Genomic DNA, 13,382 nt, shown 5'->3' on the forward strand with positions numbered 1-13,382 from the left:
CTGGCCTGTAGTTCCCTGGATTATCCTTGCTACCCTTCTTAAACAAAGGAACAACATTGGCTATTCTCCAATCCTCCGGGATATCACCTGAAGACAGTGAGGATCCAAAGGTTTCTGTCATGGCCTCAGCAATTTCCTCTCTTGCCTCCTTCAGTATTCTGGGGTAGATCCCATCAGGCCCTGGGGACTTATCCACCTTAATATTTTTCAAGGCGCCCAACACCTCGTCGTTTTGGATCTCAATGTGACCCAGGCTATCGACACACCCTTCCCCAGACTCAACATCCACCAATTCCTTCTCTTTGGTGAATACTGATGCAAAGTATTCATTTAGTAACTCACCCATTTCCTCTGGCTCCACACATAGATTCCCTCCCCTATCCTTCAGTGGGCCAACCCTTTCCCTGGCAACCCTCTTGGTTTTTATGTACGTGTAAAAAGCCTTGGGATTTTCCTTAACCCTATTTGCCAATGACTTTTTGTGACCCCTTTTATCTCCCCTGACTCCTTGCTTAAGTTCCTTCTTACTTTCCTTATATTCCACACAATGCTTCATCTGTTCCCAGTCAGACAAATGCCTCCTTTTTCTTTTTGACGAGGCCTACAATATCTCTCGTTATCCAAGGTTCCTGAAATTTGCCATATTTATCCTTCTTCCTCACAGGAACATTTGATGGGCCGAATGGTCTCCTTATGTACAGTAGGGTTTTTATGTCATCATTGCAATATTGAGTTATTACTGCTACCACTGATGGTAATGTTTTTGCCCCAGTTAGTCTGTAAACAAGACATCTTAAAAACTAATAGATGGATCTCATCAAAACTTGGTACATGGATAGGGTATGGCCCAAGGAAGAACTTATTAGCTTTTGGGCGAGATGCAGATCTGGACACAGATCCTAAATCTTTTTTAAAGGATCTGTTAAAATTGAGAGTCAAGTCAAAAAGACAATTTATCCTTTTTTTGAATGTTGTGTAATTTTATTTAGAATGTGGTTTATTGTTTTAGAATGTTGCAGATTGTCTCAGCTGTTGTGGTGGAATTCGTCATAGCTGTCAAAATGTGAACAGTTTTCAGAGCAGGTTGTTGGATGTGAATTGGCCTGAAGCCCCCTCAGTGAGATGGAAGCTCCGAATAAAAAGATTTCTTCTTCAGCTTTGTATTTAGAGCATTAACTAGGCAGGAAAAAGCCTCAAAGAGCTGCATAATTGTCATAACGTTAACACAGCATGGTGGAGATGTGTGCTCTGCTAAGTGCCTTTTTTACTTGTAGAATAGTAAAAGGTCCTGGGGACTTATCTACCTTAATATTTTTTAAGACGCCCAACGCCTCGTCTTTTTGGATCTCAATGTGACCCAGGCTATCTACACACCCTTCTCCAGACTCAACATCTACCAATTCCTTCTCTTTGGTGAATACTGATGCAAAGTATTCATTTAGTACCTTGCCCATTTCCTCTGGCTCCACATATAGATTCCCTTGCCTATCCTTCAGTGGGCCAACCCTTTCCCTGGCTACCCTCTTGCTTTTTATGTACGTGTAAAAAGCCTTGGGATTTTCCTTAACCCTATTTGCCAATGACTTTTCGTGACCCCTTCTAGCCCTCCTGACTCCTTGTTTAAGTTCCTTCCTACTTTCCTTCTATTCCACACAGGCTTCGTCTGTTCCCAGCCTTTTAGCCCTGACAAATGCATCCTTTTTCTTTTTGACGAGGCCTACAATATCTCTCGTTATCCAAGGTTCCCGAAAATTGCCGTATTTATCCTTCTTCCTCACAGGAACATGCCGGTCCTGAATTCCTTTCAACTGACACTTGAAAGCCTCCCACATGTCAGATGTTGATTTGCCCTCAAACATCCGCCCCCAATCTAGGTTCTTCAGTTCCCGCCTAATATTGTTGTAATTAGCCTTCCCCCAATTTAGCACATTCACCCTAGGACCACTCTTATCCTTGTCCACCAGCACTTTAAAACTTACTGAATTGTGGTCACTGTTCCCGAAATGCTCCCCTACTGAAGCTTCTACCACCTGGCCGGTCTCATTCCCCAATACCAGGTCCAGTACCGCCCCTTCCCTAGTTGGACTGTCTGCATATTGTTTTAAGAAGTCCTCCTGGATGCTCCTTACAAACACTGCCCCGTCTAAGCCCCTGGCACTCAATGAGTCCCAGTCAATATTGGGGAAGTTGAAGTCTCCCATCACCACATCCCTGTTGTTTTTACTCTTTTCAAAAATCTGTCTACCTATCTGCTCCTCTATCTCCCGCTGGCTGTTGGGAGGCCTGTAGTAAGCCCCCAACATTGTGACTGCACTCTTCTTATTCCTGATCTCTACCCATATAGCCTTACTGCCCTCTAAGGTGTCCTCCCGTAGTACAGCTGTGATATCCTCCCTAACCAGTAGCGCAACTCCGCCACCCCTTTTACATCCCCCTCTATCCCGCCTGAAACATCTAAATCCTGGAACGTTTAGCTGCCAATCCTGCCCTTCCCTCAACCAGGCCTCTGTAATGGCAACAGCATCATAGTTCCAAGTACTAATCCAAGCTCCAAGTTCATCTGCCTTACCCGTAATACTTCTTGCATTAAAACATATGCACTTCAGGCCACCAGGCCTGCTGTGTTCAGCAACTTCTCCTTGTCTGCTCTGCCTCAGAGCCACACTGTCCCTATTCCCTAGTTCTCCCTCAATGCTCTCACCTTCTGACCTATTGCTCCCGTGCCCACCCCCCTGCCATACTAGTTTAAACCCTCCCGTGTGACTCTAACAAGTCTCGCGGCCAGGATATTTATGCCTCTCCAGTTTAGATGCAACCCGTCGTTCTTATATAGGTCACACCTGCCACGGAAGAGCTCCCAGTGGTCCAGATAACGGAAACCCTCCCTCCTACACCAGCTGTTTAGCCACGTGTTTAGCTGCTCTATCTTCCTATTTCTAGCCTCACTGGCACGTGGCACAGGGAGTAATCCCGAGATTACAACCCTAGAGGTCCTGTCTTTTAACTTTCTGCCTAGCTCCCTGAACTCCTGCTGCAGGACCTCATGCCCCTTCCTGCTTGTGTCGTTAGTACCAATATGTACAACGACCTCTGCCTGTTTGCCCTCCCCCTTCAGGATGCCCTCTACCTGTTCGGAGACATCCTGGACCCTGGCACCAGGGAGGCAACATACCATCCTGGAGTCTCTTTCACGTCCACAGAAGCGCCTATCTGTGCCCCTGACTATAGAGTCCCCTATTACTATTGCTCTTCTGCGCTTTGACCCTCCATTCTGAACATCAGAGCCAGCCGTGGTGCCACTGCTCTGGCTGCTGCTGTTTTCCCCTGATAGGCTATCCCCCCGACAGTATCCAAAGGGGTATACCTGTTCGAGAGGGGGACAACCACAGGGGATTCCTGCACTGACTGCCTGCCCTTTCTGGTGGTCACCCATTTCTCTACCTGCTCCTTGGATGTGACCACATTTATATAACTGCTATTTATGACGCTTTCCGCCACCTGCATGCTCCTAAGTGCATCCAATTGCTGCTCCAACCGAACCATGCGGTCTGTGAGGAGCTCCAGTCTGGTGCACTTTCTGCAGATGAAGCCATCCGGGACACTGGAAGCCTCCCGGACCTGCCACATCTCACAGTCAGAGCACTGCACCCCTCTAACTGACATTGCGTCAGTCAGCTGACTCCTGCTGACCCCAGCCTCCCCTGCCGTCCCATTGAACCCCCCCACCCCCATGTGGGAATCCCCCCTCCCCCCTCCTCCCCAGCAATCAGTGCGCGCTCCCCCACACACACCCCCCCCCCCCCCCCCCCCCCCCCCCCCCGTCCTTCTCTAGCGCGGGAAAAAGCCCGCGCTTTCCTGAGCCAGCCCCGCCCCGTCTGCGCCGCTCGTGTTGCGGCCTTATCCCAATTCCCCCATCTCCGGGCCTCCCCTCCCTCCAGCACCGGCGCCCACACACTCTCTCAGTCTCCCCATCAGATCTCTTCCCCCATCCCCATCCATCACCCAACCCGTGGAACATTCCCTACGCATAGTTAAAACCCTGTATTCAACCGACATCCCCCCCACAACCACAAACTCTCAGTTTGAGTCCAACTTTTCAGTTTGTGTAAAGGTCCAAGCCTCCTCGGGCGTTTCGAAGTAGTGGTGTCGATCCTGAAACGTGACCCACAATCGCGCTGGCTGCAGCATTCCGAACCTCACCCCCTTCCGATGGAGCACCGCCTTGGTCCGATTAAAACCAGCTCTCTTCTTTGCCACCTCCGCACTCCAGTCCTGATAGATTCGGATCTCCGTATTCTCCCACCTGCTGCTCCGCTCTTTCTTGGCCCATCTCATGACACACACTCTATCCACGAAACGGTGAAACCTCACCACTACCGCCCTTGGCGGCTCGTTGGCCTTGGGTCTCCTCGCCAGGACCCGATGAGCCCGATCTAGCTTCAGGGGACTTGGAGAGGCCCCCGCCCCCATCAGTGAGTTGAGCATCGTGCTCACACATGCCCCGGCATCGGCCCCCTCCACTCCTTCAGGGAGACCCAGAATCCGAAGATTCTTCGTCCTCAACCTGTTCTCCAGGTCCTCTAATCTTTCCGCCCATCTCTTGTGCAGCGCCTTGTGTGCCTCCATCTTCACCGCCAGGCCCAAGATCTCATCCTCATTCTCCGAGGCTTTTTCCCGCACCTCCTGGATCGCCGCCCCTTGGGCCTTCTGGGTCTCCACTAACCCCTCGATCGCTGTCAGCATTGGCGCCAGCACCTCTTTCTTCAGCTCCTCAAAGCAGCGCCTGAGAAACTCCTGCTGCTCCTGCACCCATGCCGCTTGATCTTCGCCCGCCGCCATCTTTTTTTTTTCTCCCTCGCACTTTTCTCTGCTCCAAAACGCTTTTTTGCCCACTCCACTCCTGGTCCAATCCATATACTATGGAGGGGGGACCTTGCTCACCTTCCCACACTGGAAGTCGTCGAATAAATTGCCGCTGGGGCCCCTCTGGAGAGCCCAAAAGTCAGTTTTAGCGGGAGCCGCCGAATGTGCGGCTTAGCTCCGCATAGCTGCAACCGGAAGTCCACTCGAGCAATTCATGACAAGTAGTGCTGAACAACATTTCTATTTATTTGTGTTCTTAAATAAAACACAAAGGGAATGTTTAGTAGCTGTGTCCTGATAGACTCTTAATACCTTTCAAGTTTTTATTGTATGAATATATGAAATATATCATGTACTTGTAGAGGACAAAAGTGCAGAATTTTTCACTCGTGTTTTATTTTTAAATAAAATTGTTTTTAACATTAATATAAAAAGGTAAATGAGAAGGAGCTGAGGGTCATGCACATGTCAGAGTTGGTATCTGGTGGTCATATGGTCCATTTCTGCCATTCTCTATCTTACTGTTTTGGCTGACCATTGATTTGTGTCCCCTTGCCCTGAAGGTATGAAACAAATGTATTAATATCTTCCTGTGAAATGCAGCAAATTGATGTATCTTTAATAATTTTCCTTCTCAAGGGTCTCGATTGTGGTCCCGAGAGTCTTAAGAAGTTTGTTGCTGCTGTGGGCAGAGCCAAGCTGATTGTGTGGAATGGTCCCGTTGGTGTGTTTGAGTGGGATAAATTCGCCAATGGCACTAAGGGAGTTATGGACAAGGTTGTGGAAGTTACCGAGAAAGGTTGTATCTCTATTATTGGTAAGTATTTGAAAAGTTGCTTAATTCTTTGTGTTTTTGTGGGCTAATATAAACTGCACTGGATTTCAAACTTACATTTGGTGTTCAGGTTTTCATCCTGGGCAGTTTTAAATTTATACAATTAGAAATCTAATTTTCTGGCGAAGTTGGATATTTTAATTCCCTTGTAAAGTGTGTTGCAACTGAGTGACTTTAGCACTTTTTATACTTGGCTCCGTGTAAAACACTGCCATGGCTGACATAAAGTAATTCTTAGGTGTGCTCATGGGTTAATAAATTATTACAGAAGGACTTTAAAATAACTAATGAAAGTCAGCCTCCGTACAAAATGGAATTTTTTATTTCCCTGCTCTTTGGAGAGTGCATGTGAGAATTATTACAATGGAGGGTCTCGCAGTGGGTACAACAGCTGCCTCATGGTGCTGAGGACCCGGGTCCGGTCCCGGGGTCACTGTCCGTGTGGAGTTTGCACATGCTCCCCGTGTCTACATGGGTCTCGCTCCCACAACCCAAAGATGTGCAGGCGAGGTGGATTGGCCACGCTAAATTGGCGCTTTAATTGGGGGGGGGGGAAAAGAATTGGGTACTCTAAATGTATTTTTTTTTAAAAAGAGAATTGTTACAATGTAAAGAATCTCTTTTTATATAGCCTTGATGACAAGTAATAGTTCTGGGCTAGCAAATATTTTGTACTATCCTGGTACTAAAGTTGGTAAATTATAACCACAGCTGGCCTGCTGCTGTCCTCACTGAACATCTACGTGCATACTCGTCCATGGGGGTTGTTGGTAACAATCAGAATTAGAACTGACGATAGATAATTTTCCCCTGCCCCTGTCTGTTTTTAAATTCATTTACGGGATATGGGCGTTGCTGGTTAGGCCACCATTGTCCTTCAGAAGGTGGTGATGCGTTGCCTTCGTGAACCGCTTCAGTCCCTGAAATGTAGGTACACCCACTGTGCTGTCAGGGAGGGAGTTGCAGGATTTTGCCCCAGCGACAGTGAAGGAATGGCGACATATTTCCAAGTTGGGGTGGTGAGTGACTTGGAAAGGAATCTCCAGGTGGTGCTCTTGGTAGCGGCTGTGGGTTTGGAAGGTGCTGTCTAAGGAACCTTGGCATTTTACTGCAGTGCATCTTGTAGATGGTACATATGCTGCCACTGTTTGTCGGTGGTGGAGGGTTTGAATATTTGCGGAAGGGGGAGCAATCAAGCGGGCTGCTTTGTCCTGGATGTTGTTGGAGCTGCACCTCACCTCTGGCATGCAGTTCTTTTGTCCAAGTTTGAACCAAGGCTGTAATGAGGTCAGGAGCTGAATGACCCTGACGGAACCCAAACTGAGCGTACGTGAACAAGTTATTCCTGAGTAAGTGCCGCTTAATAGCGCTGTTGGTGACTCCTTCCATCATTTTGCTGATGATGGAGAGTAGACTGATGGGGCGGTAATTGGCTGGGTTGGATTTGTCCTGCTTGTGTACAGGACACCCCTGGGCAATTTTCTACGTTGCCGGGTAGATGCCAGTGTTGTAGCTGTACTGGAACAACTTGGCTAGGGGTGCGACAAGTTCTGGAGCACAAGTCTTCAGTACTATTGCAGGAATATTAAGTTGAATTGTTTTAGTCCTTTGCTCAGGCACACTGCCGGCGGTCAGCAAACATTAGCAGCATCAATGTATTGATGAGTTTAGACACAATTTCTATGAGTGAAACTGTTTTTCCTTCAATCACAGATATACCATGGCAGAATCTAATGTGTCAATATCAAGCTATATGTTAAGACAAAAAAATTTTTTTTGGCTGTTTAATAATTGTAAAACAAATTATTATAAACTTATACCTGGAATTAGCTTTGACTTTGTATATTGTACTTAAACACCTGAAATAAATATAAGAATATTAAAAGACATTAGCTGTTATAAAATTAATAAACACTACTTATTTTTACACTTGTGCATCTGTCGGGTGTAAAAACAATGCCACATGGTGCTCGTATCGCACTTTTCAGTGAGCTTCAATAGCTCAGATATCACAGTCTCTATTGTCTTCAATGTTTTTTTTTGTGTTGTAGGTGGTGGAGATACAGCCACTTGCTGTGCCAAGTGGAATACTGAAGACAAAGTCAGCCATGTGAGCACTGGAGGTGGAGCTAGTTTGGAACTGCTTGAAGGTGAATTTTAGTTTTTGGTGTCTTAAGCTTTGAGTTTTTAACAATTGGCGAGGACTATGTTGCACATTGAATAAAGTGGCTAAACATGAATGTTTTTATTGTGTGACTTGGATTCAGTTATAATGGGTAATTGAATTGGATTCATTGTTATAATTTAACCTTATAAATAAGCCAACTTGCTTTTTAACCTGCTTAAAGAATTTGTAACATTGTTCTATAATTTCCCCCATGCTGTGTACTGAGCTCACCTCTGTCAATTAAGATCATGTGTTTTTTTGCTGCAAAGGCAGCCCAGTGAGACTTTGGTTCTGCCATCTTCATGGGTAAGTGAGCCCTGATCAGTACAGCAATGAGGCCCACATTATCAGGCACTCGAGCAGATATATTGCACTGTACTTTTTTTGCCAATCACTACAGTTACAACATTTACGCAGGTCTCTGAAACATACTCTGTTGCTGAAAATCTGGGCTTGCCAAGAAAATCTTTAAAAAAGCAAAAAACTCAGCACAAACCGATTTGATATCAGACATCCATATGAAAAGCCGTAGATCTTCAGTATTTTATGAATTCTGATGTGAAAAGGTTCTATTCATCATTACAAAACTAGGGAAAAGCTAAACCTCTTTACATTCTTCTTCTCAAAAAATGGAACATTGTACTACAGAACAAGTTTGTAAAATATGCTGCTGATTATTTTCTTGACTCTATCTCTCTCTTTCTCTCCCCGACCGCTTTTTTGTTTTCCATTCCTAGGTAAAGTTCTTCCAGGAGTTGATGCTCTCAGCAACATCTAAGAACAAAAGAACAAGTCGAGTTCTCCTGTACACTCACATCTCAGGAGTTTGATTATTTTGCTTTAAAACATTCAAAAAATAATTATCTCAATACTGTAGATCACTGTATATGATGCAAATGAGCTTGATAGTATTTTATTTTATATATATAATGTAGTCCTAAAATATTTTGTTTAGTATTGTCCATTTTCTGTGAATCAGTTGTCTATTCTAATGTTCAAGCAGCTTTTCAAGCAATTATTGTCTTTCATGAACTGTTACGCAAAGTAAGTTTACACTGGAGATGGATTGTAATGACTGCTGAATAAATGAACATGCACAAGTCCTGGGTGCTCTTATTTAGAAATAGACATTGGGTAAAAGAGGCAACAAAATCCTGATTTACAATTAGCTTTCTCCGATATCTAAACCAACTTGCAAGAACATATAGGAAATGATAGGGAGGGAAAGGTAGGTTCATCCAGTTGTAATGCCTTGCATCACAATACATCTCATCACATGGGATTGAGGAGTAGTTAGAAATATGTGAAAACCCAGGCTAATTTAGATGAAAAGAATTGGAATTTTTTTCTCCAACAACACCCCACCCACCCCACTCCAAGAGAAGAACTTCCAACTGTTCAACTCCGTTCCATGCTTGTTTGACTTAGAAGGACCAGCGGCCATTCTTACAACTCTCTTCAGATAAACAAACATGATGCAGGAACTATATAATGTTACAAACCTCAATCAAGTCACCCACAAGTCTTTGCTCTCTATGGAGGTCCAGTCTTTGAACATATCCAGTATGTTTTAAACTGGGAAGTAAGTTTTTAGCCCTTTCGAAAGCCTTTATCACCCATCGTGAGAAGACTAAAATACTCAGTACGTTAACTGAGGTTGAGTCAAGATATGGCACAAGGACAGGAGGGGTGTGAATTGCCCTGTAAATGCACCTTGGTACCTTATTTTTATAATAATCTTTATGTCACTAGTAGGCTTACATTTTTTAAAAATGTTCTTATTCAAGGTTTCTCAATTTTTACAAAACACTCCAAAAAGGAAAATAATACTAAGAAAACAGGGCACTATGCCAACAAAACAAAACAACTTACCCCTCTAAACGATTAACAATTTAACACCCATCCCAAAGCGAAATGGGGCATGCGCCCCTTACAAAAAAGAGATCAGCCTGCCCCCCAGGTTGCTGCTGACCTCCACCTAACGTTCCGCGAGAAAGTCAAGGAATGGTTGCCAACGCCCGAAGGACCCTCGCAAGGCAAACTTTATCTTCTCCAACCTAAGAAACCCCGCCATGTTGACCCAAGCCTCTACGCTTGGGGGCTTCGCGTCCCTCCAATTAACAAGAGCCTTCTCTGGGCTATCAAGGAGGCAAAGGCTAGAACTCCGGCCTCTTTTGACTCCTGAACTCCCGGAACGTCCGATACCCCAAATATCGCTATCCCCCAGCTCGGTTTTACCCGAGTGTCCAAGACCTTGGACATAGCCTTTGCAAAGCCCTTCCAAAATTCTGTAAGGGCCGGGCATGCCCAAAACATATGGGCGTGGTTTGCGGGGCTCCCCGAACACCTCACACACCTGTCCTCCACCCCAAAAAACTTACTCATCCTCGCCCCTGTCATATGTGCCCTGTGCACCACTTTAAACTGGATCAGGCTGAGCCTGGTGCAAGATGAGGAGGAATTGACCCTGCCCAGGGCATCAGCCCACAGGCCCTTACCCAGCTCCTCCCACTTGCCCTTCAGCTCCTCCACCAGGGCTTCATCCGCCTCCTGCAGCTCCTGGTGTATCTCTGACATCTTACCCTCCCCGACCCACATGCCCGAAACCACCCTGTCCTGTATCCTTCGGGCAGGCAGCAGCGGGTATTCCTCTACCTGCTTTCTCACGAACGCCCGAACCTGCATATACCTAAAGGTATTTCACGGAGGTAACCCAAATTTCTCCTCCAGCGCCCTCAGACTGGCAAAAGTCCCATCGATTAATAAATCCCCCATCTTTTTAATTCCTGCCCGGTGCCAGCTTAGGAACCCACCATCTATCCAACCTGGAACGAACCTATGGTTGTCCTGTATCGGAGCCCAGACTGAGGTCTCTACCTCCCCCCCTCTGCTGTCTCCACTGCCCCCAAACCCTCAATGTTGCCACCACCACCGGACCAGTGGTATTCCGCGGCAGCGGTGCCGTCACCAGTGCCCCCAGGCTGGTACCTATACAGGACACCGCCTCTAACCTTTTCCACCCTGTCCCCTCTCCCTCCATTACCCACTTCCGAATCATAGACACATTCGCTGCCCAGTAATAGCTGCACAGGTTCGGCAGCGCCAACCCCCCCGCCCCCGACTGCGCTCCAAGAACAGCCTCTTAACCTTCGGGGTCTTATTTGCCCACAAATTCCATAATGCTCCTGTTTACCCGTTTAAAGAAGGCCTTGGGGATGAGAATGGGCAGGCACTGAAAGACGAACAGGAACCTGGGGAGGACTGTCATCTTAACGGACTGCACCCTACCCGCCAGGGAGAGTGGCAACATGTCCCACCTCCTGAAGTTCTCCATCTGGTCCACCAGCTGTGCCAGATTGAGCTTATGCATGACCCCCCAACTCTTAGCCACCTGGTCACCCAAATACCGAAAACTCCTCTCCACCATCTTGAGTGGTAGCTCCACCAACCTCTTCCTGGCCCCTCGCTTGCTCTTCCCCACGTTGAGCTTGTATCTCGAGAGGTCTCCAAACTCCCTAAGGGTGTGCATGACCTCCCCCATCCCCTCCACCGGATCCGCAATATACAGCAGCAGGTCATCCGCATATAGTGAGACACGGTGCTCCTCCAACCCCCCCCCCCCCCCCCCCCCAACCTCCTCCAGCTTCTGGACTCCCACAATGCCATGGCCAGCGGCTCAATCGCCAGGGCAAAGAGCAGGGGGGACAAAGGGCACACCTGCCTCATTCCACGGTACAACCTAAAATACCCTGACTGCAGCCGGTTCGTTGATGCACTCGCCACCGTACAGCAATTAAACCCACCCTATGAACTCCCCGAACCCAAATCTGCTTAACACCTCCCACAGGTGCTCCCACTCCACCCGGTCAAAGGCCTTCTCCGCGTCCATTGCCGCTACCACTTCTGCATCTCCCCCCCCCTCCGAGGGCATCATAATCACATTCAGGAGCCTCCGCACGCTTGTGTTCAGCTGCCTGCCCTTCACAAACCCCGTGTGGTCCTCGTGTATCACTCCCGGGACACAATCCTCAATCCTGGTGGCCAAAATTTTTGCCAACCGCTTGGCGTCCACATTGAGGAGCGAAATCGGCCTATAAGAGCCACACTGCAGCGGGTCCTTATCCCGCTTGAGGATAAGCGAGATCAAAGCCTGTGACATCGTCGGGGGAGGGATTCCCTTTTCCTTCGCCTCATTAAAGGTTCTCAGCAACAACGGGCCCAACAGCTCCGAGAACTTCCTGTAGAACTCAACCGGGAACCCATCCGGCCCCGGGGCCTTGCCCGCCTCTGCATACTCCCCAACCCCTTAACTAGCTCCTCCATCTCGATCGGGGCTCCCAAACCCTCTACCCTCCCTGCCGCAACCGCTACCCCCCCCCCCCCCACCCCCCTCTGGGGGTTCTGACTTGTACAACTTACCATGAAAGTCCCTAAAGACCTTGTTTATTTTAGTTGGACTCCGCACCGTGTTCCCCCCATTATTTCTACTCCCCCAATCTCCCTAGCCGCCTCCCTCCTCTGCCACTGATGTGCCAACATCCAACTCGCCTTCTCCCCATACTCATACACTGCTCCCTGTACCCTCCTCCACTGGGCCTCAGCTTTCCCCGTGGTCAGCAAGTCAAACTCCGTTTGGAGGCTCCGGTGCTCCCTCAGCAGACCCTCTTCGGCGTATTCCGCGTATCTCCTATCCACCCTCAGTATCTCCCCCACCAATCTCTCCCTCTCCATCCCCTCCCTGTGAGCCCAGATTGAAATTAGTTCCCCCATGACCACTGCTTTCAGCGCCTCCCAGACCGCACTCACCGACACCTCCCCATTATCATTGGCCTCCACATATCTTTGGATGCACCCCTGAACCTGCCCACAAACCTCCTCGTCTGCCAGCAGTTCCACATCCATTCGCCACAACGGGCCCCTCTCCTCCCCCCAACTCCAGCTCCACCCAGTGCCGGGCGTGATCTGACATTGCAATGGCTGAATACTCCGCCCCCTCCACTCTCTGGATCAGTGCCCTGCTTATCACAAAAAAGTCTATTCGCGAGCAGGCCTTGTGCACATGGGAGAAGAAGGAGAACACCCTTGCCCTTGGCCTCGCAAACCTCCACGGATCCACTCCCCCCATCTGATCCATAAACCCCCCTCAGGACCTTGGCCGCTGCTGGCCTCTTACCCGACCTCGACCTAGACCGATCTAGGGCCGGGTCCAGCACCGTGTTGAAGTACCCCCCCCCCCCCCCCCCATTATCAGATTACCTGCCTCCAGATCCGGGATCTGACTCAACATCCGCTTCATGAACCCTGCATCGTCCCAGTTTGGGGCATACGCATTCACTAGCACCACCCGGGCCCCCTGCAGCCTGTCACTCACCATCACATATCGACCCCCTTTATTTGCCACAATACCCACCGCCTCAAAAGCCACCCACTTACCAGGATTTCGACCCCTCCTGTTTTTCACGTCCAGCCCAGAGAGAAAAACCTGCCCACCCATCCCTTCCTCAGCCTGGTCTGATC

At 48.3% G+C, this 13,382-nt stretch overlaps 1 protein-coding gene across 1 annotated transcript in view; it reads left to right on the forward strand.

Moving 5' to 3' along the window:
- The window catches only part of LOC140421189 (phosphoglycerate kinase), a 39,569-nt gene extending 30,602 nt beyond the window's left edge, over positions 1-8,967 (forward strand). Inside the window, exons 9-11 of the mRNA XM_072505693.1 lie at positions 5,503-5,680; positions 7,750-7,848; positions 8,603-8,967. Of these exons, the coding sequence (XP_072361794.1) occupies positions 5,503-5,680; positions 7,750-7,848; positions 8,603-8,643 (318 nt within the window). The 3' untranslated portion in view covers positions 8,644-8,967. The remainder of the gene's footprint in view (positions 1-5,502; positions 5,681-7,749; positions 7,849-8,602) is intronic.
- The last annotated feature ends 4,415 nt before the right edge of the window (positions 8,968-13,382 follow it).

The sequence above is a fragment of the Scyliorhinus torazame genome, chromosome 5, assembly GCF_047496885.1.
Source record: "Scyliorhinus torazame isolate Kashiwa2021f chromosome 5, sScyTor2.1, whole genome shotgun sequence".
NCBI classification, from domain to species: Eukaryota; Metazoa; Chordata; class Chondrichthyes; order Carcharhiniformes; family Scyliorhinidae; genus Scyliorhinus; species Scyliorhinus torazame.